The 26988-nt window shown below is 48.9% G+C and overlaps 1 protein-coding gene across 1 annotated transcript; it reads right to left on the reverse strand.

Moving 5' to 3' along the window:
• Positions 1-1521: 1521 nt before the first annotated feature.
• On the reverse strand, positions 1522-26228 carry LOC104533899 (activating signal cointegrator 1 complex subunit 1-like; the record flags this gene model as incomplete). The annotated part of the gene is made up of 5 exons (XM_010179108.1): positions 1522-1638; positions 17253-17332; positions 19436-19560; positions 23787-23906; positions 26092-26228. Coding segments are annotated over 5 exons (579 nt in total), but the record flags the coding sequence as incomplete, so codon positions are not given.
• Between the last annotated feature and the right edge of the window lie 760 nt (positions 26229-26988).

Raw genomic sequence — 26988 nt, forward strand, 5'->3', positions numbered from 1 at the left:
CTGTTAAAGAAAACTAAGAGTGCAAACAGCACCTCACGTCCTGTAGCGTTCAGCCTCTTGGCAAAAGTGGCTATGAAGCGAGCAGGCAGCACCCTCCGAGGTGCAGCTCCCCTGCCTGCAGTAGGCAGCAGGGCTGGCAGCTGTGCGAGCAGCTCCCTGGGCTGCTCCTCGAGCGGCTGATGAGATTTGCCAAGTACCTCTTGAGGCTGGCAGAAAGATGACAGCAACCGGTGTTAAGTGCTCTCAGCACCTCCCTGCATCGGGCTGCCGGAGAGCGCGCGGGTGCTGCACTCGCCTAGCGAACGGTTCCCAAGGCGGCCCTTCCTCCTCTGCTTGGAGAGCACAAAGGCGTTCAGCTGCAAGGCAAAGCAGAGACGAAAAACCCAATGGTTGTAAGTGGGTACAAGCGCAGACTTCAGGGTAAAGGGCAACCAGCAAAATCACAGACGATTTGATTTCCTGGCAGGCAGGCTTGCAATTGCAAGGAGAGATGGGCAATTCGGTCCTGTGTGTGCAGTCAGAGCACGGCCGCAGAGCCAGCTCCCTTCGAGAGGGAGGAAACGGGATGAAAAACTCTTTAAAACAACCACTAGTACAAGCGGGTGCTGCTGGAGCAGCCTTGTTCTGAGCTAACACGAGCTCTGCCTCGATGATGGGGATTCCACGTTCATGGCAGCACCTGGGGATGGGCAGCAGCCGTCACCGCTGCCGCCAGTCTGCTGCGAAACAGCCAAACACCAGCACCTTCCATGCTTCAAAGAGCTCATCCTGTGTCAATATTCTTACCAAATGTGCAGGTTTGCCAGCAACAACAGGCATCTTCACATCCCTGAAGGACTCACAACGGTATCAAAAAGTTTTGCTCGTCTTTTAATGGAGAAACCACCTACAAGGCATATAAGTTTTCTGAAAACAGTCACCGGAAAGAGCTTTTACCACAAATGCTTTCTTATTAATGTAGTTGTGTGCTGGAAGTTTAATTACAGAAACTATCAATGTGACGGGAGATAAACCACTTTGCTTTTGAAGAGAATGAATTTATTTAGAGATCTACATCACACAGGCGCGCTGCTGGATATCCAAGCAATGCCTGGCCTCAGTACCATTAAATCCTGCTCCAAAGAGCTCTCTTAGATTTTAAATACTTTTTTTTAAGAACAAACTTCCTTCTTCTAAAATAAAGCCACGCGTAAACATCGGCGATGGCCCAAAAAACCACCTGCACCAGTTTTTCCAGTTGTTTTCCTGGAAACCAAACAGGCAGCAGACATCATACAGGCAACTCTGCAACATTTTGGTTGGCAATAGGGAAAGGAGGTGGAAGGACCTCGGTTTCCCCCAAAAAGGGAGGGCAGGCAATAAGTGTAGGCAAAGCTGCGGGGAAATGCCATGGTTCCTGGCTGCAATGTGCTGTCGAGGAGTCATGAGGCATCCCTGCCTGGAGCTCCTAGGTTCCTGTTCAAAATTTGTGTCCTATAAAACCACATTTCACCGATGAGCGGACCCCGCTGCGTTGCTGCTTCAGGAGAAGGTCAGCCGCCCAGATGTCGCGTAGTAGCCAGAGGCGTCCGAGGAGAACCTCTGGGAAAGATGCACCGAGTCCAGCTGCACCTCTCCAAAGTAGAAGTTCTCAAAGAGCTGAAAGAGAGGAGAAAAAAACCATTCGAGGGGTATCTAGAGAAATGCAGCCTGTAGCTTGTCCACAGATCTCTCAGAAGAGCCAGTGCTGCAGAAAGCCTCTGACAGACTTGTTTTGCCTTTAATGAAACTATTCTTTAAACTGTTTTTCCCCCTAGAGCCTGCACTTAGCCTTTAAAGCAAACAGGATACGAAATGAACTCTCTCTCTCTGCAGCAGCAGCTGCTCAAGCCCTCCCTACCTTGCTTTCTGACTGTGGCTCATTTCGGGAGCTTGGGTGGAGCTATTCACTGCCCCAAAGGCCACCACCCCGGGGTGGCTCTTGAGGTCGCAGGCTCCGGGGGAGCGAGGATTGAGGCCAGGCTGTTTCCACCAATCCAGGCCACAGGACGTACGAGTTACAGTTACGGCTCAGTCCTAATTCAAACTAGCAGGCTAGAGGCGCAAGGCTCTTCATCCCAGCACTGACCCCGCTCTCTTCAACAAATCCTTCTTTGTTCGGCAAAGATTGGAGTGCAAATTAATGAAAGCAAGCCAACGCTGGGACCTGGAGGGCGTCTCTCTGCCCATTAATCCAATCTATGAAGCAGACCAAAAGAATGACATCAGAATTTCTTATGGGGACGTTCAGCAATATCGCTGGAAAGGCATCGTGTCCAAGCATACAGAGCTCCTCCCATTCCATTAAGACACAGGAAATTGCTCTACCTGGAAACATCAGTCATGCCTTAGGAAAAGCTCTTCAGCGGAGATGCTTCGAAACTCCACTTAACGGGAGCACTGTGAGACACAGAGGGCCTGCGCAGTGACATCTCCCCACCGCAGAGATCTCCCAAACGCCCATTCCCACTGTCTCCTGCTGGATTTTCTATCTGTCCCTGCAGGTGCCTGCTCAAGGCAGTCCCAGGCCCTCCCTGATGTTACAAAGACACAATCGCTATGGGGCACCAAAAGCCCAATGGGTTCATTCCAACCCATCCTCCTCAATTCCTCTGCACAGCAAATGATTGAAACCCCAAATACCTAGTTAGCATCTGAAAGGCTGCACTTCTTCTCCTCCAAAAAGGCGTTTAGCTCTGCCTGGCACTGATTTGGGCAGGACTGCTCTTTTGTTGGTTCTCCCAAGGGTTACCTACTTTGCAAATACTCCTTCTTCAAAAGGGGACCAGCGAGGTTGCTCTCAGGACAATTCCTAATTTTGCTGTCACTCCTCCAGAAAGGGGAAGCGATTCCCTGGCGTTTCCAGGGCAGAGCAAGAAGGGCTTTGGCCAGGGAGCACCACCGAGGTACCTTGGGCCGCAGACTTGATGCCAAGGCACCGTGATGAATGCAGCCCCTGCTCCAGACGGCCTGCTCGCCTGGACAACTCTCCACGCAGGATTTGGCTGACGCTATCAATTCCCCATTGACACATGACAGTCAGAGCCACAGCTCTGAAGAGCAGGGGTATTTATGCTTACTGAGCCAGCTTGCAGCGATTGCTAAGCCCCTTCTTCCGTCTGAAAGGGCTGCAGCTGCAGTCAGAGGTGCTGCAGAGTGCCTGCTGCCACAGCCCACCTGCAAGGACCACCCTGCTCCTGCCTGGACCTGCCTGTGGGGCAGCACAGGCACTCGATCCCTAAGCTGCTTGTGCAAAAAGCACCTGGGTCAGCACAAACGCCACGAAGCAGCGAGTTTCTCTGCTGGATCATTTAGTCACAGCATACCTGCCTAGGAGAGGCAGCGGGCAGCCTGTGCGGCTCCTCTGGCTCACCTGTACCTCATCCTGCCTTTGGGGTGATGCTTGTCCCGTAAGACCCCGGCACAAGGACTTACTTTGCACAGGGCCCGAAGTAATTTGCCTCTAATCACTCAGACTCATATTAAGCTGCAAGTTGCTGCCAGTCCTTCCGAGTGCGTACTCGACAGAAGCCAGGCGCCACGGGGGTCACGCATGTCCCTGTCCCAGCAAGAGGCCCCTCTGCAGCAGCCTGGCTTCAAGGGACACTGTGTGAGCAGCTCCATGAGGCCGCTGCCCTAAAGTGGGACACCCTGTTGAAAAGAAGTTGTGCTACGGGCACATCTCAAACGGGGAAAGGAAAAGAGAGAAGAGAAATGGCTACAGCCATACAAACTCCATTTTATACAATTAAAGATTTATACAATTAAAGATTGATTATGTTCCCAAAAGCCTGCGTAGTTCATGTTAGAAGACTTAGGATAAAATGTCTCATTAATAAGAGATGGGAGTGAAAAGGGGTTGGTCTCCTTTCTCTCTTTGTTTTGGCTGATCTGAGAAGGAAGGATGATTTCCAGCTCTCCAGGGCTTGCTGCAGTGCTTGTCACCAGCGTGCTCACTTACCCCTAACCTTAACACCCATCTCTGTCAAACCGGCCGTTCACATCAACACTCCTTTCCTTCACGGAGCACTCTCCACGCAGGAAAAGTGGGAATCGTTTCTCTCCGTTCCTAATGGAGGGCAGTGGTAGGCGCGTTGGTAAGCAAGGAGATACTAGGATTTGAAAAGGATTTTGTTTTTAACAGAGAGGGAGGGAGAAGATGCATTTATTTTGGTAGAATAAAGTCTTTGCAAACATGAAGAAAACAAAGGAAACGCTGGGATGTGCTGCTCCCATCAGGAGCCCTGGAAGTTAAACCTTTACACAAAACAGTCGAAAGGAAGAGTCTTTCAAATACTTGTTTAGATTATCTCTGCACACCACAACCTGGTTTTTTTTACAAAACACATGTACTTCAAAGCAAAAATCAGTTAATGAGACAAACCTTCTGATGGCCCCCCTTGGCTGGCCCAGCCTCGCACACATCGGACCAGAAAGACAATCAGAAAGTCCCAGAAGACGCTGCCCAGGTCAAGGGCCCTCCATTTGTACACTGCTCAAAGTGAAGCAAAACCCTTGTACCAAAGCACTTTGTATTCCCTTGGCTTTTTTAAGACTTACCGCCTCTCATGTGTCCGAGCGTGTGTGTGCTTCTCAGGGAGAACGCTGCCAGAACTATTGATTTTTGGTAATGTAGCTGTACTTTCTGAGAGTAAACATGCTACAAGATTTAAAGGACAACCACAGATGGTTTTTTTCTGCTCTCCTTTCAAGGCAGTTTCTCACCAGTGCTTCTGTGTTCCCTGAGGCTTCCCGCGACAGAGGCCGCTGACCACCAGGCGTGGAGATCACAGTTGAGGCACTGTACGGCCGAGATCTGCCTTGGGCAGTGGGGAGAGAGACCCCTCAAACATCACCTTCCGAGACCCCTGAAACACCAGGAGCTGGCTTCCCGTCATGAAAGCATCCTATGCTCAGGTCCCCAGAGGCTCGGGAAGAGATTTCAGAAGGCCAAGCCTCTACTTTTGACTTTCACTTCTATTTATCTTGGGGAGAAGCCAAGCAGAGCCGAGAAGGATATTTATATCTCCCCTCTCTCCCCAGCCACCACGGAAATGCGCTGGTTTCGGAGGAGGCCTGTAGCACAGCTGACGAAATCCCTCCTATAAAAGCATTTCAGCATTTTTTTATTCTGGGCCAGGAAAGAAGATACCTGGAGGTTGTTCCACTTCATGCGTAAATGCTGACAACCCTGAGACTTGCTTAGTCCCCCCTCCTGTCCCTTCCCGTGGGTGCCAAGGGCCCACCTTTCCCCAAAAAGGCTGCAGGGAGCAGGAGGAGGCACAGATCAGGAGCAGTAAGGAGGGAGGCAGGGGGAGGAAAAACGCAGTCACCCGCACGGTTACCGAAAGCCGTGTCATTTGATTGGAGTGGGACGTGAGGCTCAGCAAAAGCGCAGTAATTCTATAAATCCAAACACGCTGAAGGATTTACATCTTCTCTGCTTAAAGAATAAATAAGAGGTTGGGGGTAGGGATTTGTTTGTTTTTTTTAAAAGCATTATAAATGAAAATAAACGTTATGGAGGTAAAGGTCAGCTTATGAAGTCAACATCACGCACGCCGAGCAAGCTACTAACTCCCATCAAGGGAATAGCACTTACCAGACTAAGTGCTCTCGGTCTCCCTGCTGCCTTCCTAAATTAAATTAGAACTGAATAAGGAAAGAGCATTGTTAACTTTTAACCTCAGACCCAGCACCTCTAAGCAAATGTGCCAGAGGTGTGCCTGGCTTTCAAACCACAGCCAAAGGCTCAGAAACCGCTCAGCAAGGATGCGCACAAGGACTCAGCATCTCTCCTGGGGAGGAAGTGAGCACCCAGGGAGTGGCACAGCATCCTCCCAGCAGCAGCATCCCAGGACCTGCAGGGGATGGCAGGGACTGCAGCTGCGCTGCCTCCCCCAAAAGCCATGAGCCCCCAGGAAAGGGAGCACACTGGTCTATGGACAACCCACATTTCACAAACCACCACATGTTCATGTGTGCAAGCTCTCCTCCTTCTCCCTCTCCCTTCTGGGGGGCCGGGGCCAAGGATGTAACTGTGCAGGTAACGATGAAGGGCAGGCAGCCCTGCAGCAGCTCCCAGAAAGCAAGCTTCTCTCCATTTCTCCCCAGAAGTCATTTATTCTGAGCCAGGAAAAAGCCAGCAGCACGCCTGTCATTTCTAACACCTCAATTTCTCTCATTTAAGACAATTCCGTTCGGATGTTGGAGATTCTTCTTCCTCTGAGGTTCGTTCCCCTCTATTACCCACAAATTACATAGCAGGGCTCCCTTGGGGTGAGACAATCGTTTTCTGAAGGAAGACAGAGGCTGAAGACTTGTTTTGGGAGAGGAAGAAGCACACATCAAACCGCACCTTGCGGACCTGCGCCAAAAATGCCAGTACAAGCTTCACCCCCCAAACCACAACAACTTCCTCATCAAAGGCAGAGCAACAGATCAAAACCAGATCAAATCCGCTTTTTTCCCCGCTTTTGCCTAAGCCGGTAAAGTCGGTTTTACTGAAGCAGGGGAGAAACAAAGGCAAAGGAGGACGATTCCTCGACGGAGCAGTTAAAACGTGCGTCTAAACAACGCTGCGCTCCCAAGCGCGGGTATTTGTCAAGCAGCCATCCTCGGGGGGCTCGCTTCCCGCAGACAACCCTCCCAGAATGAGACGGCACCTTTGTGTTCAAACCTGGAAGCAACGGTAATAAATCACGGCGCTAATCCACGTAAGGACGGCAGTGATGCGTTTCAGCTCCGGTTATGAAGAGCGGAGATGCCAACACAAACTGGTGCTTTTAAATCACCTGTCACGGGCTCAACAAGCATGAGAAATATTAATAGATTCGCCTGGAGAGGCACTGGGCAGTGGGAGGACAAAATAAGTCCGGGGAAGGGAAGGGAGTAAGAGGTATTTAAAACTTCCTTCACGTAATCTCTGGCTTGCACTCGCACCACCTGGATTTTGCTACTACCATCAGGATTATTGATCGGTTTTTAAAGCCTTACGTCGTCTATCACAGTCAGCCAAAAAGGACCCTTCCTGAATTAATAAAAAGTCTAAGCAGCTCTGCCGAGAGCCTCGATGCTCAGAAACGCCGAGGGCACGACGATTCGCTGCGATGCCTTGCAATTTAAAACCACCACCAAAAAGCAGCATTATCACAGGATGAAATGCACGTACTCCCCCAGTCTGCGGGGAGCTCGCTTTGTTGCGAACTCCACCCACAGCAAGCAGTGCCTTAGGGTAGGGGTATTATAGATTAACAGTACAAAACTGTCCCCGGTGAATCAGCGCTGCGGGTGAGCAGAGGCATGTAATGTCATTAGCCTGTGACCAATCAGCCTCAGAAACCCGGCCGCCCTCAGCAGGGAGCTGAGGGGGGTCCCGTTTTCTGTATCTGGAACAAGCAGAGAAATGAGCAACTTCTAGGATGCAGGATGGAAGAAACTCGCAGCTCCAGGAACCTACGGCTGTGGATGAGCTCACTGTCATGCCTGCTGCACAGTCCACTCTGAGGACGGGACGCCAGCAACGCCTCCTCCTCCGCTTCGCCCGCGTTGAAGGTGCTTATCCACCAAAAGATCCCTTCCAGGAAGGCATGCAAACAGGCTGAGCCCCACTCGTCTCTGCCTCCATGGGAGAACATGTGTGGGAGGATCGCTTTGGACAGGCAACCCAGTGCTGTGGCCACGTAAGATCATGCTGGGAACCAGGGTCCAGCAGCAGCCAGCAGTGTGGAGAGAGCTCACAGCAGGAGATTAAACTCAAGCTCCAGAGAAGTCGCAGGCTCTACAGCTTCATCTGCTCTGCACGCAGTGACAACAGTCAGCAGCTCGCCCAGCGGTAGCCGCTACTCCCAGTGTGTCCTGATCAGGAGCAGCGGTGAATGAAGGAATGAACTCGGAGAGCCAGGAAGGACAGGAGGCTGCTTTCTGTGGGAAATCAGCATGCTACAGTGCTGATAGCCCCTTCGGAGATGGGAAGAAGCAAACAATCCCAGACACCCACTGACAAGCATGGAGAACGGGGTTCCTGAAGAGGTGCCTCAACACGGAGCAATGAAACCTGTTTTCAGACTCTCTGCACTCTCTCCCTTGGTGCACAACCCCAACATCCCAAACCTTTCTTGCACTGGAGGGACCCAGACAGGACTGGAACATGGGGTGCAACTTGCCCAAATAAACATCAGGCTATTTTTCCATCTCACAAGGGATGATACATTTGAATTAATGCTTGTATAAATGCATCCACAGCTTGGGATGGAGAACACTGCAGAAGAGCAGAGAACAATCGCTCTTCCAAACCAGCTGGCTAAAGCACAACTGCGGTACCCATGCCAGCTACAGCAGGGAAGGCGCCGATCCTTTGGCAAACTGCTGTGTTACAGAGCTGATACCAGCATTAAGCAAAAAAGGATTGATAGAGGAAAAGGTCCTGATGACAAGAAACATGGAAGGATTAAAATTAAAATTATAAAAAGACTTAGAAGCGTGAAAGCAACACTCAGAAACACTGATGGACTATAAGAAGAGTCCGCTAAACTCCAGCAAACTCTCCATCAGAGCTCTTCTGATTAGGCATCTTTGCTTCAGGAACCACAGCCTCCAATCCTGCTTTTGGGAAGCCTGCTTGCCTGTGCCCCTTTTCAGCTTTGCAGACTTATGCTACCAGCACCTCCCTGCTGACCATCCCAGTGACCTACAGAAGGCCGTTACCTCCACAGCACAAACTGGCAGAAGCTGCCCCAGTTCCCAGGCTGCAGCACATGCTGGCTGAGCTCCTTCTTCCTCATCTTGAGAAATCCCTTTCCATTTGTGACCCAAACGCTCCCAAACGATGACAGACAAACCCCAAACCAAATCCCCTTACGGCTCCCAGAAGATGAGACACAACTGGGCAACGTGTCAAGATCTGGGGAGTTTGTTCAACGAATAGATTTTGTTCCTTGTATTTTCAACTTTCAAAATATGTTTTCTGAAACTGTTTGGTGCCAAAACAGAAGTACCTGATTCCCGTATTATTCACTCTGGACACCACTTCGCCAATGATTATCTGTCAGAGGTTTAATTGCGCTTGGAAGCTTTTCAGCAACAATGCACGAGAAGCGCAGGAAAAGCAGGTAGATGGGCACTCATCTGGAGAGGCGGCTCTGCCCCATGTTCCTCACCTCCTCTCCAAATTAGCAACCGTTTCCATTCAATGGCTTTTTAAAGGATGGCTGGCCAGGCATCCAACACTTTCCATTTCTGCACAGGTGTTGCAGGGTTAAGACGCGGTGCAGAGCTGCAAGGCAAGGGTGGAAGGGAGGGCTGCGAAGGGCAGGAGGGAGGGCAGCCGTCACCTGGGCCATCACCACAAGCACATTGTCTGCGCCATGGCCTCCAAGCGCCAGCCACAGAGCTTGGCGGGCACATGCAGATGATTTGTTTTGTTCTGCAAGTGTGCAGCTGGCTCTGGAGTGTCTCTCCATCACCAGCATAGCATCGAGTCCTTCCGCACAGATAACGCAAGGAACTGCCCTTCCCCTCTCCTTTTCCTTCTGCCTCTGGCAGATTTGAAACTTTCACCTCATTTCCCTTTAGGAAGGATGCACGCAGACCTCAGGAGGGATAAAATCTGGCCATGAAGGTCCTAGTGGCCTATCTGTTGGGAGTGCAGCTGGTCTGTATCATAAGCAAAGCTTTAACTCCTTTATTGTTTGCTTTCGGCTTGCTACTTCTCGAGTCATTTCCTATCCACCAGCTTTGCCATGGACCACCAAGACCTGAAATTACAGACAAACGAGCAACAGCCCAACTCTGTATCATAAGCAAAGCTCTAACTCCTTTATTGTTTGCTTTCAGCTTGCTACTTCTCGAGTCATTTCCTATCCACCAGCTTTGCCATGGACCACCAAGACCTGAAATTACAGACAAACGAGCAACAGCCCAAGAGGATGCAAGTGAGGGGTATCTCCTCTATGACACAGGAAAAGCCCTTCCGATTAAATCACTGTGCCATTCCTCATAAAGCAGTAATAACAAAACCATCTCTATCTAGAAAAGTATCACCAATGTAAGAGCAAGAAGCATGTATGGAGTTCAGGGAGAAAGATCCTAGGTATATATGATAGGAGGTTTCTTTTTTATGTCTTTATTTTACTGAGCCAAAGTAAATGCCACGTAAATGCCAAGAAGCTTTTGGTACATTCACAAATGCCACCTCATGGGTGTTTTGCATATATTTCACGTAATAATCATAAAGCAACAAGCTGAAGAAAGGACCAAAAGAGCTCATCAGCTCCAGCATCCTCTGCTTCCTCAAGGCAGGAGGAGCTCACTACTGGCAGGTCCTGGACTGACGTCTCTGCTCCCTCCAAACACCCAGACTCCTATTTCTCCTGCTCCTCTAGGGCAGTGTTTCATTCTCCTTCCCATTACACAGATCTTCCTAAAAACCTACTTTGAATCTCTTGCTGTAATTAAGGCCTGTTACTTAGTGCCCTACCACAGACTATCCACTACTGGCAAAAGCTTTCATATGCTTAAAGAGGTTTTCCTACGTGTTTTTCTCCTCCTTCCTTTACTAGCCTCAGAACAACTCTAAGTCTTCTGGACTCAGCTCATAGACATTTTCTAGCCCTCTGATGATCTTACTGCTGCCTTCTGGGCTCTTTGCACCCATCCACAGTACCCAGAACTGGACAAGTACTTCACCTGGGGGCTGAGTGCTAAGCTGGTATGGAGTGGGGCTGGTATTGGGGCAGTTCTCTGTCCTGCCTCTCCCTCCTGGACCTGTCCTTGTTCACAGCAGCCCATTTGTTTCTGCCCGATTTCTCATGATCATTTGGAGCTCTGATCCCTGCTACGAACACGTGCAATTTTCCTGCCTCTCCTCAGCTGGGTTTCATCTGCAGACCTAAGAGGAGCATCCTTCATACCATTCACAACACGCTCCTGACCTCCACGGGTGGGGAGGGTTTAGGAGGTTTCCAGCTGAGCTCTGCAGAAGTGGAAGCAGCCGATCCCTCTCCTCTGACTGCTGCCACGCAAAACCTCAGCTCTTCACAAAACTGGAGCAGAGCCACCTCAGCTGCCAGAGGGTGATGCAGCAGTGGGGAGGGTGACAAGCAGCAATAGTCTAAATTAATCTGTCAGGCCTGATTTCTCACAAGTAAAACTATTTGGGGCCAGATGCAGGCCTTCGTTCAGCTGAGATCCTCTCTCTCCAGGGTCCCCCCTACTTCACAAGTCAAATGTACAGATGCTCCTGTCACTGCCATCCTGCAGAACCTTTGCTTTAGCTCAGGGTTTTGGGTCTGTTCCCCTCCTTCGTCACCAGATCCGTGAAAATTTGTGCGCTTGAGGAAATCAAACCCTAGTTGCTATGGTGAGAGGCATTCTGCAAACTAAGAAACAAATACAAGTGGGACGTTTGGAGGTTACCGGATTTTTGCACATCTTTCAGACAAGAATAAAAAAAAGCCTCCAGCACATTAAAGACTCTGCTAACTTCTCAGACCCTGCTATGCCTCAAACGTGAGGGATTTACAGTACAACTCGTTTAAGGAAATTAATAATCAAGCACCACGTTTCTCCAAAGAAGCCTCATCCCCGTGGCTCCTCGCACTGCCTATTATAGCAAAGGCAGCAACAGTTTTGAAGAGCTGGGCTTTGGTTTTGCTGCAGAGATGCCAGGAGCCTTGCGATGCATTAGGGAATACTAGGACAAGGAGCTCCCATCAATGTGACCTCCTTGCTACGCTCACCAAGCCACTAAGAGGAGGAGCCCAGCTACGGAGCCAGTAAATTAATCCAGACAGACCCGGGAAATTATCCAGCAGAAGGGTCATGGCACCTTTGGGATGATCTGCCTACTTTTGCTAATCAATGTGTTCTTTCTTTTTTTTTCTTTGCACTTAATGTGCTGGGTCCCTGTCTTCTATTAAGGCGCTGCTGTAATTCAACCCCCGCCAGCTCCACTGAGAAAAAATTGTCCTCTTAAGATCAAAGAGGTGACGCTGTCTCGGCTGGCTGGTGGATGAACAGCGGTCTCGTGGAAATGAGGAGGCGGGTGGGAGGCAGAGGCACCCACAGCACCTCCAAAATGGCTGAGCTGCAGAGATGGAGGGGACTGTGGAGGTGCTGGGGGGGCACAGAGGAGCACACTGCAGGCAGCCCTGCCCAGAAGGGGCAATGGGATTCAGAAACTTCAGCAAATCTCCCTCTTGGAGCACTCACAGTTCCTGCTAAAGTTAAGTCAGAGAGGAGCTGAGCACCTCTGAAAAAAGAGGCTTCTCCCCTTGATGGTAAGGTCACCAAATAGATCTCTGTCACACACAGGCAAGTTAGCACAAACCTCCTGTACCTCCTGCACCGCGTTCTCCTCATGCAGCGTCTCAGCCTTCTCTCAATACCTCCAACGCCGCCTCGTTGCTCTGCTCCAAGGCCCAAACACTCCAACAAAGACATCTTCCCTCTATTGTCTAGTCTGATTTTTCAAATGCCACTTCAGATTCCCATTTCACCAAATGCAAATAATGTGCATAAGCCTTTTCTTCCCGAAGAATATCCTTTGTAGGAAAGCATTTTCATGGTAACCCCAATTTAATATCCTTTTTTCCCCAAGATCACACAAATGTTGATCTCCAGTCTCATCTGCTCAACCGTCACATCCTCCCATCCCACTGTTGCCCTAATTGCACACTGCTGAGCCCCCTCGATCGTTTCGGTATCCCTCGATAATGGCAGGATCAGAACTGAAGGCAAAAATCCTCTCCTCTGCAAAGCAGCATTACAGCCTTTCATTTCTGCTTTTGATTCTCCTGCAAAACCAAGGCGGGGAAAGCACTGGCTTATTTCTGATACAGTGATGTTGCACCGCAATCTTTTATTCAGTCTGTTCTCACCCTAGTGGATTTTTGTTTGGTATTTTTAACTCGCCAAGTAGCCACCTCCCATTAGGTACTTGTTCCAACTGCTGGTCCTACTTGGGATATAGGCTTTTATCACCTCACTGAGGATAGCAAGATGTTCTTACCCCTTCTGAGCACTGGGCATTCTTGGTCCTCAGCTAACGCCATTTCTTTGGCCCTTTGATTTCACCTCAGCTTAAAAATACACCAGGAAAAGACTCTGTCTCCTTAAATTCACAAATAAAATTTACACAGAAAAGGCCTGGGTACCGATGGCTGCAGCACACGAGCATCAGTCCTCATCTGCAAGTGGCTCTACACGGGAGCAGCTGTTAATTTATTTAGTGTTTGGTGGGTTTGAGGTATTTTCAGAGGTTAGTGGGGTTATTCAGGACACGACTGCTCTTCATTTTCTCTCTCTACGTGGCACTGCATCAGATGTCTTAAACTGGGCCACTGCACACCACAGCCACTGCACTGTTCTCACCCAGCCAGAGAAAAATGGCAACAGAGAACACTACCAGATGTGTTTGCTATGACCAGCTCTCCACTAGCCCTGGTGTATCAGCCAGTAAAGGCACTTTGCCCCTGCCTCAAGTGAAAGCAGATATGGTCCCATAATTTAATACCCTGTATGCGGGCTTCAAAAGAGAAGGAGCATCATCAAATTACACCTTGTCCAACCCAGAAGCCCTCCCAGAGCAGTTCTGCAGCCCGGCCGCTCTGCTCCCACTGCTGGACCAGGGCACAGCACAGCAGCACATGTCACTGCCTCAGCTGATTCTGCTCCCAGGCTCGCATCCCAGCTTAAAGTCTCTCCTAATGCCCTAAGACATAAGATGTGCAGCTTTCTGCTGCTGTACCTCAGTGGCTGTTCCCTCAATATTTAATCTTGTAAGCTGTTAATGCACAGATCTGTGCTAAGCGGCGGGGTTCATCTTTTTCTGTACTCAAAATTTGCTTCCTTCTTGTTCAAATGTGGCAAAGGCCACTCTTTTCCTCCTCGGACCCCAAGTCAAAAATCATTCAGTTTTAACCCAGTGAGATTCCAGGTGGTTTTCTTCCTAGTGAAAGCCTTCCTTTCCTTCAAAACTGTAATAGAAAATGTTGGCCAGGCAGTACCCTGGCATTTCTTTGCATTTTTATTTATTCATCGCAGCCTTAGTTTTTTTCACTAAGTGAAATAAATAAAAGCCCGGAGGCAGCCAAGCCTCGTCTCCGGAGATGCAGGCAGCTGCCCCAGCTGCCTCGGTGCCAGGGCTGTGCCGCTTGGCCAGCTGCAACGCAGGGCACACAGCCACCGCCCAGGAGGACACAGGAGGAGGCAAGGCAGAGGGGTTGCCAAACCGGCATCTCCCCAAGGCCCCGCCACCCACCTGGCCCAACCTTTCTCTCACAGGAAAGGAGCTGCCACTGTCTTTCAGCTGTGAACTGCTGCCCTTTCTCTCCGCTCTCCAAGAAATGATCCACTTTGTTTCCAACTGGAGCAAGATTTGGGTACGTGACTCGGATGTTCAAAGGAGTCCATCAGCTAGCCACTAGCCACCCTAGAAGAAATACACACTGCTCCGTATGAAGCGGTTCATGAAGCATTCCTAGCTTCTTGGGACTAGACTAGACAAGCACGATGCTAAAGCATCCAGCACTTCTATGGGAGACACAAATCACTCAGCTGTTGGGCCATGCATTCCCTTGGGCTTTCAGCACCAGCTAGGCCAGGGAGCCTTTTTCATGGATGTTCTTCAAGGCAGAAGTAATTTAAACTCCCGAACGCATCTCATCCTACAGGATCTATTTTCTGAGCAGTGTGGGAAGGTACCGGCCTGCACAATCGTTTATTAGCACAAATAGGAGTGTATGTTTAATTCTGCGGAATGGGTAGAACAAAGGATTATTAAATAAAATTCCGATTAGTTGTGCTGAAAGCAAAATACCAGCTGGAGCCTAGGGTAACACAGGCATGCTATCAGCAAACAAGCGCTGCATCTGCACACACACACACACACACCAGCTCTGACCAAGTGGAGCCCCAGACTGGAACGGCAGAACCAAGGTGTCTCCGTCGTGCCCTGTGCTCTGACAGCTCAGGTCCTGCCCTCCTCTAGGCAATCCCTTTGGCCCGCTGTAGCTGCACAACAGGAATGAAAGCAATGGAACCCAACTTGAAGTCCTCCTACTAGCAGCTTTGTTGGCTTTCCCAGTGGGAACACCACCTCCCAACACAGTTATTGCAGAGTCCCACTGCCTGGAAATACACGCACGGCACGTCGCTCTACCTGCAAGGGGATGGTGCCCGCAAGCCAGCCTGCCCTAACTGCAGCCATGTTCATTAACAGCTCGTCGTTTAGATCCTATTGCAAAAATTAATGAAGCCACTTTGCGAGAGGGCAGCCTCCCTGAGCAGAAGATAACGTATATAAGAGAGGGCTGGGAGAGAATTGGCACATCCTTGCAAGGTCATGCTAGAATGCATCAGTGGCTGGCTGAGGCTGGGCTCCTCTGGTAAGAAGCCTGAAGCTATTTATGACTCATGTAATTAATTAATGCCAACGGGCGTTCTGCTGCAGGCACGTGGGAGACCAAAGGGAAATACGAAGCGAGCAGGTTAGGAGAAGTAGTGGAGGTGGGGGAGAAGGATGACATTTCTTGCAGCAAGACATGCTTTGAAGTAATTACCAACAGTCCAAACAGCCAGCAGCTCTTCTGGCTGCATCAGTACAAAATCAATTAGGAGCTTTAAAAATGCACTGGCTCATATTTCAGACAAATAAGAAGCAGTCATCTGAGGGAGGGCAGTTGCATTTCTATGTGCAGCACACCACAAGACCCACAGATCCTCAGACCCCGCAGTGTGGTCCACAAATGGTGTTACCAGTAGAGGGAGCATCGTTAATGCCTTCCAAATCAAAAATGTTTTTGCATGAGGAGCATTAGGGAAGACTGACGGTTTGATTTTATGTCTCTAAAGTCTGAGGACAAATTTAACAGATGCAAGAGGAAGGAGCAAAGGGCATAGTGAAAAGTGGGTCTATGCCTTGAAAGCTGAGTCCCCGCCAGCACTCGGGGCTCCCGACACGTACCGCCTTCCCTTTCGGGAGCCTGGCTCTCAGACACCAGCAGCAAACCAAAACTCGCAGATCACACTAAGCAAGGGACCACGTCTGTGGCTTTTCTGCTTGTCTGCAATACTGCAGTCTCACACCGAACACTCAACATGTGGTGATGCTGAGTCATGACACCACGCTTGCACAGACCATTTGAGGACAATGAGAGCTTAACCTAATTTTGTCCCTTTGTTTGTCCTCTGCACAGAGGAGATCAATCAGTTCCACTCGCTGCCCTCAGATCCCCATGCATCCAGTGCCTGATACATTATACAGCAAAACTGTAAACAAATAAAACGCGCCACGCACCCTTTCCCTCCTCTGGTGCCCTGAAGTCCTTCTGGGCTGTCCAACTCCCACCCAGCCTGCATTCTCTCTCACATCTCTTTGTTGCCAGAATATCCTCTATCAGTTCCCAAACGTATTCATGCATTGTCCCATCTCCCTCTTATCATAGCTGCCTGCAACAAATCCCCTCACACAATGAGGATTGCAAATTTGCTTACAACCCAGTGTTGTTTTCCATTTCTGCTTCTCTGTGCTTGTCTTTTCCCTCTGGACACTTGCAGGGGCCAAGTGCCACAGCATCAGTCTGACACTGCCATCTGGATCAGCAGCAGAGGCTGATTGTAGTCTCAAAGCTGGCTGGCAAAGCCTGGGAGGCTGCAGAATGCTTCCCACTGAGCCTCAACCACCTCCACAGTTTGGGGGATCTTGCTTTCTACCTTTTGGTCACCGCCAAAGTCCTCAGATGCTGGCTGGTGGGACTCTCTACCACTATCTATTATTTTTGTGGTGCAAAACCATGCAAATCAATAGCCAAAATTTTAAAAAAAAACAAAGAAGAAAAGTGTAAGTGAAACGGCAGTCAGTTTTAGTTTCATAAATATATATGAGTGAGAAGAACAAGAGCAACAAAGTTCTCCTTTCTGGTGGGCTGAGAATCGACAAGAGCCTGAGTCTCCAGGGTAAAACACGAGCAAAGTAAACGACAACACAAACACCCACTTAGCATTCATGCTACATACTCCTGATCTGAGCCTCACCAGCTTTAAGAACACTTCTGTTAAATACTGTAATGCTCCCAATTACAAGTGATCTGGATTGTTTATTTTCTAAACAGATTTCCCCCCTCCGGGAAATCCCATAAGCCTAAGACAAAAGCAGTCTTGAAGAGGTGTTTCAACCTCTTTTGGCTATACAATATCCACAGCTGGCTCCATTTCCCTAATTGTTTCATACTGACCTTGAGGATATTTCGGCCATTAAACGACTCCCGTTCCTTGAAATATGATTTACCAGTCATTGTATTGCTTCGCTCTTCAGCTGCAAAGAGAAAAGCCACCACCAGACTGAGCTTCAGATGGGAGAACTGTGTGTGCTGTACTTCACCCCCCACTCTCTCCCTCCCCAAAGTCAGCTGTCAGCTAATAAACCATCTTTGCCCAGTTCTTAATGTAAAAAAACCCACTTTCACTTTGACTTTAAAGAGAACAAGGCTGAATATGCAGGAATTGGTGCCTCTATTGGGTTCACCCAGGTTACCTGGAGGAAAGACCCTAAATCATAGCTGCTGCTAGGGCGATTCTGTAGGGTGGATGGCTCAGTGCAACACACTTGCTTTTCTCTGGCTGATTTTAATTCCACATCCTGTCAGGGTGAGAGTCAGCACTGTGAGCGCTTGCATCGCCTGAAACAGCACCAAATACCCACCTGAGCATGTGAACACAGTACCAGGCACGATCTGGACAGCACCTATAGAAACCTCTGCTGCCCACTCCGGGAAGCACATCCGTGTGGTGTGTATGTTTCTGTGGGGTGGGCACGCAGCCACACACACAGGCATTAAGAATAGCAACCTAGGCCTACAGCAACTGCCAAATGCCTACGTCTTAGATCCATTTCCCCAGAGCACGTCTGGATTTTTATATAATCCCTAAGTACATGATCTGTTCTTTCCACAGGACCTCTGCCTCACTTGGTGAATATATTCAATATTTCTTTTTCATGTTCAGCATTAACTATGAAGTCCCACTCACACCTAGCGCTATTCAAATCCTGTGTTGAATATAAAGCGACTTCTGTGGCTATCTGTGTAATGCTCTCACCATTGTGTCTGAATGCCTGGCATGCCTCACGGGGCTGATCAGAATATAGACTCATAATGCCAGACACAGCTGCCTGCGCACAGAGAGCCACATCAGCACTTTGGGCTTATGTTTTCACCAATTTTCAGGGCTCAGTTTGAGAGAGCTAAGCCCCATCTTTTCAAGGTTTCTACCCGCTTGAGTATGCTTATCTGACTTTAGTAGCAGTCATCCCCAAAGGCTGTCGCTGGGTGCACAGAAAACTGTAGTACAAACCATCTGCTGTTATCACCATCCACACAGAGACCCACAGAGGCAGAACACTCCACATAACCCATCGGCACTGCACGGAGGCCACAGCACCAGAGAAGGCTACACTAAGCTTTAGTGCAATGCTGTAAGGCTTGCAACCTACACACCAGCACCAGAGCACATGCATGCTTGCACAGGGAGAACGAGGCTGGGATATACAGCCCCTCCCTCAAGGCAATGCATCCGAGGCTGCTTTATAAAGCACTAAGAACGATGCTACAGACTGCGAGAGCAGACAATCTTTTGGCAGAGACAGCTGATGCTGTACACTCAATAATAGCTCATATTCAGCCTTGTAGCCGTCTGAATCTGATTTAACAAGAACACCACTGGAATCGCGTTCCTAAACCAAGGGGCAGTCTTTAACTTGACCAAAGAGGATCACGTTTTCATCCTGTTCAAAGGTCAGCACAGCACATGGAGTTGTTACTGAATTTCAACTTAATGTTGGGGCACAGAGAGCCCAAGAGCTCACAGAATCCCAGACCGTTAGGGATTGGAAGGGACCTCAAAAGCTCATCCAGTCCAATCCCCCTGCCGGAGCAGGAACACCCAGATGAGGTTACACAGGAAGGCGTCCAGGCGGGTTTTGAATGTCTGCAGAGAAGGAGACTCCACAACCTCTCTGGGCAGCCTGGGCCAGTGCTCTGTCACCCTCACTGAGAAGAAGTTTCTTCTCAAATTGAAGTGGAACCTCCTGTGTTCCAGTTTGTGTCCCACATGGTACTTGAGTGCATTCCTCTCTGGCCCAGATCTTCTGAGTGCTACTGGGTGATAGTGTTTCTAAAGCTCTGACAAAGAATCTTAGAAAAGGTGAGGAAAGTGCTCAAAGCATCTCTGACTTCTCCAGCTCTGCTGATTGCTTTTTCATTTTCTTCTGGGTTTTATTTAGTGACATCCCCGACAACTTTGTAGGTATTATTGAAATTAAGAAAAATCACAAAATTTTTAAAAAGACACATAAAAAAGCATTTTCTGTTTAGAGGTACTACTGTAAATGAATTTATCAGTAAGGACGAGGAATACCCACCACTTGGATCTTTCCTGAAGAGAGTGTTCATGACTGTAGCATGCAGTTTCACCCTATCCCATTCTTTAAGCATTAAGCCGGAGGCCACGAATCTTTCCACCAGTTGATCAGCAATCACCTGCAACCTGGCAAGGCAAAACCAGAAAGAACAGAGCAGTGTAAACCAAGGAGAAACTCCTGCAACATTAGCATCTTGCTTTCCAGGCAGGGAGGGCAGCATGTGTGAAAAGTCTCTGCAGGAACACGGGGAAAGGGAGCGAGTCTCTGATGGAAAGCGAACACAGCCGTCAGGATCCAGTTCTAACGCAAAAAAAGTTCTGGCTGCTGCGCTAAGCTTCCTCAGTGATCGCTCCTGCTACAAATATTCCATGAAGAAGTGCAGATTTAGCATAGCAGAGAGTCTGCTCACAGTGACAGATGTTACAGGGACTTGAAGGATATATCTTTCTACTGCCAGGAAACACAGTGTGGTTCTCCTTTCAAGTGCTAAAATCTACAGACCCCCAAAGGGGTCTTAGTCACCTGGAAGACTTGCTCTGTTCACGGACTGCAACCTGTACAGTGCATCAAGCTGGACCTCAGACCCTCTCTGTCCCAAATAAGCAACCCAGTCACTGGGCTTAATTTCTGGGAGAGGCCAGAACGTGGTGACGGAGGCACAATCCCAGAGAGCACATCCTGGTGAACGCTCCAGCTTCAGAGCCACTGAGCGAGCAGAATTAAAGGAATTATTGCCACCTTCTGTTTGGCCTCGGTCGGGCATGAAAACGGCCGTGGCTGCTGGGTTCTGCGGGCAGGCCTGCCCTAGGATAGGCAGCAGGAGCAGGCAGGCCCTCAAGGCAGCACTCCCATGTATCCTTACATCTAAAGAGCTGAAGGAACTTCCAGGCTGCTGCTGTCCCTCACAAAATTTCTGCAGTGCTCCAGCCTTGCTGAAAGCAGCAAGGATGTGCTGGAAAAGCTTCCTGTCCCCACAAAGCAAGCAAGAGGGTGTTACTCTGTGAAGAAGAATTTAATCTTCTCTCACCGCGTCCAGGGGGTTAGACAGCTCTCTGCTCCACCACGTCTCACCACTTTGGTGTCTCTGCTGCAGTGGGAGAAGCAGACCGTGGCCTCTCTGAGGCTGGCCCCACGCTCCAAATGCCAGCTCCTACCCACCCCACTGCTGGTTTTGTACTGCCCCTCATGGGCTGCCAGCCCCCACGTGACGATTTCAAGACTCTCAAACTACCAATTGTCATGGTTTTCTACCACTTTCTGGCTTTACATCAGTGATTTTTAAAATTAGCAATGACAAAGATTAAATGAATATCATTACAGACAATACTAAAGCAAATTAACAGAGAATAGCTCAAGTGAAAATGGTGCTTTATTACGTTATAAAGTTAATCAAGGAAATAAAACAAATTAGAATGAATTATAATGGAAATTATTTGCCATGTGGGAGGCATCAGAGCATGATCCCTCTCTGAGTCTCAGCCATTATATGTGCAGAAGGGCTTGCCAACCCCTAATTCTGTCTGCAGTTATGCAAGCTAAGTCCGGGTAAATCAAATCTCCTGCTTTATAGCTTAAGCTGATCAAGATCATCCAAAGATCAGGAAGGAACTCCACCCTTCAGCCACGCCAGGAACTACGCAGAGCTAGCAAGACATCTTGCATGAGACAGGAAGGCACACACACCTCTCTGAAATGCAGGCTGCAGCAGTCTGATCCAGCACAGCGAACCACGTGGCTGCCGCTCTCCTCCAGTATTGCCTTTGCAGCTGAGAAACTCTGCCTTCTACCTGCTTCCCCCATTTCCCTGAGCAAAGCACAGCAGGTTTTAGCAGACAAGAGGCGCACGGAGCTGCTCAGCAATCATATGTCTAGCAGACCACAAAACGAAGCCGAGTTTTCTGCAGGGATCACCACTTGTCCCCTCTTCACCCCCTCAATCACCACTTGCCCGACACTGTATCTCCTGGAAACTCAAAGGAAGCATAAGAATCTTTCACTGCTCTCTATCGGCACAAAAGTATCTCCTTTCCCCTCTGCAAAGCTAAATGATTGCTGGATGCTTGCTAACAGGTAAGGAACTATATTAGGGGAGAGGTGTCAGATGAATTAATTTGCAGCTGAGGGCAGGACCGGCCTGGGCCAAGGATAAAAACTCGCAATCGCTTGGCCCTCTCTGAGCAGGCGAGAAGCAAAAAAGGTGGCGTGGAAGAGAAGTCTGCAAAACTCCAGGTGCCATGCAACGCACGAAATCTGGGTTTGGCAAAAATCTCAGCTAACGGACCTCTGTGAAGTACAGAGGAGACATCAGCCTTTTCTCACGGGACGGTGGGGGTCATTTTCAGTTTCAAGGCAAGGTGGGCCTGAAGACCTCAATTATCTCCCCTGCCGAAACCAGCTCTGCCATCCCTAATGCACATCAGCACTGTCTGCTAGCATTACAGCTAAGGAGGCTCTCAGCAGGACAGATACAGCTGGTATCTGAAGCAGACCACAGTGCTGGTACCAACAACTCAAGCTGTCTCCAGACGCAGGCAGACATCACTGTCCACTTTAGACCCTACTTACGCTCTCCAGGATTTCTCTACCCGCTCCTCAGGTTGCAGACGTATTTGCAGATGCAAGCACACTCACAAGCACTGCACCTCAGAAATGATCCAGAGCTCGGTGACTCTGGAGAGAAGAGGCCTCAGCTCTCAGAGCTGACCCCAGCAAAGGGTATTTGGGTCATCTAGTGCCCACTCTGTCTCATCTTTCTGAGTGTTTCTGCCTTGTTTCTCCCTGCACTTCTGTCTCTGGCAGACCTCTAGCTTGTCCCGGTTCTCCACCCACCCCATTTGTTTTAGCTCACCTCCTTCAGGGTAGGACAGACTTCAAAGTAAAAAAGCCAAGAGGAGGGAAATATTTCAATTCCTACTGCCTCCCAGCAATTCTTACATTTTCATTTTCCCACCCATTTCCTTATCCCACTTCCGATCTCTTACTTCAACACAGCCTCCAAAGTGCGGTTTTAAGCAGGCCTTCCCCACTTGTCTCCTCAGCCCTTGAGGAAAGGAGATACCAGAACATGCCAGATGAGACCTCATCACCACCTACAACTGCCTCAAGAGAGCTTGTAGAGAGGTGGGTGCTGGTCTCTTCTCCCAGGTGATGGGGATAGAACAAGGGGAAACGGCACCAAGCTGTGCCAAGGGAGGTTCAGGTTAGAGATAAGGAGGAAGTTCTGTACTGAGAGGGTCGTCAGAAGCTGGAACAGGCTGCCCAGGGAGGTGGTGGAGTCACCATCCCTGGATGTGTTTAAAGAGCGGGTAGATGAGGTACTTAGGGATATGGTTTAGTGGGTAGACAGGAACGGTTGGACATGATGATCTCGGAGGTCTTTTCCAACCGAGCGATTCTGTGATGTCCTTTCTTCCCTGAGCCAGTCTCTGCTCACAGCCTCCTTCCTCCAGCTGCACTTCTCCGTGCTCCCCTGCTACCTCCTGCTCCCCTCTAGCAACAGGAACAGACACAAAAAGGCAGTACCAGCAGAAAAAGAGAAGGCTAAGGCTCAGGGAGAGACAGCTAGAGCTCTTTTAGCTACTCCCATCACACAACCAGCAGCATGGAGTATGACAGCTCTTATATTTGCCCAGTCTCCCAGAAAGCACTGAGAGAAAAGACGGTGATGCCCCTGGTGACATACTTGTCAAAAATGAGATGGAGGAAGGTTGTCCAGATACTGCTGCACACCGGGCAGTGCTGTTTGCAGAGCTAAAGCCATCAGCCACAGTGACGAACAGCACATGCATACGCTGACATCAACCACGTTTCAAGATTTCACAACAGCAGCTCAGAAGACACAGACATTTCACACCCAGCACCTGTTCCAGGCCGCTTACAGACACAAAACCAACTCTGTAACCAAGTCATGCTCTCCTGAGGACCTTCTGGTGTAACTGGGTTTTAAGAATAATTAAGTGCCACAGAATATGCCAGGCTGTCCAGATTAATCTGGATTGCAAGCTGGGAACTAGACAGCAGAGGCCAAGTTGTCCTGCCTTCTAAGTCATCTCAGGAGTATCTCCTCAGCCATCTTATCACCGCTCGAGCCTTGACACCATTACTCAATCTGACAGACTGCTACAGAAACAAATGACATCTTTCAGCCGCGCCACCAGTGACTGATTTAAAGAGCAAACACATGACTGCCTTAACCGGTTTAGGAAGCAAGAATGACTTCATCTTCCTGACTGCTGGCCCAAGGATTGCTAGCAATACCCACCAGCTTCAAACGGCAGAGGTTTCTCTGGCACTGCTACTGCTGCCGCGGCACATCGAGGAGGAATGAAAGAAAGAAGGATGGGGAACTCACCTGTCCGAGCCATCCTTCATGTGGACTTTGGCATAAAGGATGTCTGTCATGGCAGGGTCATCGTTCATGTACTCCACTCCGGACACCTCCACAGTCAGGGGCTTGCCTCCAGTAATTCGGCTAAAATGGAAGAAATCCCTTATGTTAAAAAATAAAACATCATGCCTGCTTTTGAAATACAACATATAGTACTCCTCATGCACACACAAATACTTGGTTTTGCTAAGGGAATGATATAAAATACATTTTTGCTATAGTTAAGCACAAATTTGAGGTTAAGCAGGACTTAAATGTTATATAGACTGCATGAGGCAGTGAACTCCACTGAGGACTTCCTTTTTCCGTTATCTTTCAGGTTGCTTGCACTGAAGAAACCCAAACACACAAAAAAGGCTCCCTAATTCTAAAGCTCGAAAGGCTACAGCTGCTATTGTCTCATCATCTCAAGAAATACTGTAAAAACATTTAAACTCCTATGTTCAGTGTTTTAGACAGACATTAAGTCAACTTGTCAGTGTTCACAGCCCATCTCAAAGCAGAGATCTCCATTTACATGTCAGAAAATCCATCAGCAGTAAAACGGTACAACTTCTTATTCCAGAGCGGCTCCTGCCTTCCCTGTGAAGAGAGCAGTCGTGACACAAAGTCTCTGGCTCGTTGATTTTTCGCTGGGAAAAGTACTCAATACAGAATTCAGTTTTAAGTACATCCACTTAAAAATGCTGGAAGTAAATACAGCTGTTTTAAAATCAGCTCCAGCTACTCTTGCAGGAAGGCGAAACCAAAAACGCGCGCAGGATGCGATACGCACTCCCACACCTGCAAACACACTGTGAAGTGTAGCTGCTTCCAAACACGCCACCTCCTTGCCTCCACCACCAGAACATCACGGGGAGGCAGGGTGTCGCAGCGAGAGCTCCCCGTGAGCAAGTGCCCATGTCTCACTTAACGCCGAGGTCTCGTGGAAAGCACAGGGAGTGTCTGGGCAGGCAGAAGTAACAAACACGAGTTAACAACGCGAGTGTGACTTCGCTCTAACCTTGCTCGCTTCTCTTCAGCCTGCCCTAGAGACCACCCTTGAGATTCTCAACAGAGCTTCCCAGGTGAAACAAGGAGAGCATGAGCTCCCCTGTTTACTGGGAGGAAAGCAGCACAGGGCACTGTCGTGCACATCACACCGAGAGTGCTCAAAGCCATGTGTTCTAAAAAGGGTCAAAAAGGGCACAACTACCTTCGTATGCATGGCACTGCCTGCATTTATAAGAGTAAATGAATGCTAATGAAGGTTTTATGTGGGTAAAAGGAAGCCTAAATCCATTTTCAAAGTATATTTATTTGGATATGGCAGGGGAAATAACCTAAAGGTTACACTGATTCTCCCTCCATTAAAGGAAATGGAGGGTAAAGATTTTCTCTGCTTCAGTTCAATCCACTTATGAGGAAGTTGGCACTTTCCAAGTACTCCAGGCAGAGCCTTCCCCTGGAAACGCACTTGCATTTCTGTTTTAACAGTCGAACAACTGGAGCTGTCATTTTAAAGGCAGAGATATGAATTTTGGCCATGCATTAATTCCCACAGATAGTAGCTGACGGAGCGTGGCAAATTCTTCACGCGCAGAGGCAATAAATAAATAAATAAAACAAAAGCAAGGATCTGTGCTCTACGTGCAAAGGCTTCGCAGAAATAAATAAACAAACCAATCCCTCAGGCCATCTCCAATTTCTAAGCTGAAGAGAGATAAGCTAATTACAGTGTCATTCAACCACATTAACAGTTAAAGCCCTAACATCTGCAGCTCAGTGTTAACAGGCAGGGAGAAAGCCCCTGTCCTGGAGCAGCACTGAACGCTTCAGACTGATTACTCGCATGGCTCACAGCTCCTCGCATCAAGAAATGCACGTCAAAGACACCTCAGTGCCTGCTCTGAGGGGGGAGGGAAGCGGAGTGCCAGAGCCCAGCACCGGCAACACACAAAGGTAATGAAGCTCATCCCTCCCTCTGCAGCAGGCAGGGGACAACAGCAAAAATTGCTCACACAAAAAAATAACGGGGACGCACGTGAGGAAAAGGAATGAGTAGAGCAGGTTTTCAGGGAACGCTGAGGGTTTGAGCTGAGCAGAGTTTTTGTGACTGCCTGGAGATTTCTTCTGCTCCCATTTGAAACGTTTCAGCCTTTTTCTAAATTTCTGGAGTTGAGATAAGACTATTAAGCTGCTTTTCTCTTCACTGTCCTTTGTCAAAGACAGCTTGCTGCCTTTCTCCCACACATGCCCTTGGTGATGACATCCCTTTTTTATCACTTACTCCACAAAGTCCTCTTTGCATCGCTGTAGGAGGTCACACGCTTTCTGGATCTCTTGCTCGTTCAGAAGTACCAGCGTCCCAAGAGTCAGATGAAGCTTTGCAGGGTTCTGGAACAGGCTGCTGCTGACCCCGTGATCCTACAAATCAGTCAGTCAATCATATATAGGTGTCTTATCTCATACAAACACACCCCCACATCCATCAGTGCGATAAATACTACAGAGAAGAGAACAGGTATCAAACCACCGGCATCAAACCTTTTAGCTCTGCATCACTGGATGGGCTGGTAGTGACTCAAACTGAAAGGAGAAACAAAATCTCACAGGCTTTGAGAGCAAGTGAGCTCAGCCTGGCAGGTGAGGCACAACCCTGTCTGCCTTTCGTTGGAGCTGCTGAAGGGCAGCCTGGAAGCTTGTTCTGACAGGAACAAGCTCAGGACCCAGGATCAGCACCACCCACTCGTATGGGGTTTTGAAAGGAGACTTCCACAGTTGTCAAAGCAGCAGCTGCCACCAGCAACCAACTCAACACAAGTGAGCACAGATTTAAAACTTGAGTTAAGTCCATTTTTGTGCAATAAAGCTGGAACCAGCTGTAGTGACAAGCTCTAAATGGTCTCTAAATCCTGTCTAAACACAGGTTGCACCTCACGACACAAGCACAGCTAATACCAGCTCTAATAATTGCGTTCTTCTTGTTCCCGTGTGCCCTATAGTTTGCTGAGATGAATTAAGATTAAATTCCTTCTATAAGAAGGGTTATGTGTTGCTGCTGGGAAAGAACTGTTCCCAGGTGAAGCAGCGGTTACACTCAGCTTTAAAAACATGCTCTTTTGTTCTAGGATATTTATAAGAATACCTCGAGGATGAGAGCAGTGTAGGGGAAAGGGACCTGGGG

The sequence above is a fragment of the Mesitornis unicolor genome, unplaced genomic scaffold (genome assembly GCF_000695765.1).
Source record: "Mesitornis unicolor isolate BGI_N332 unplaced genomic scaffold, ASM69576v1 scaffold17282, whole genome shotgun sequence".
In the NCBI taxonomy this organism is placed as follows: Eukaryota; Metazoa; Chordata; class Aves; order Mesitornithiformes; family Mesitornithidae; genus Mesitornis; species Mesitornis unicolor.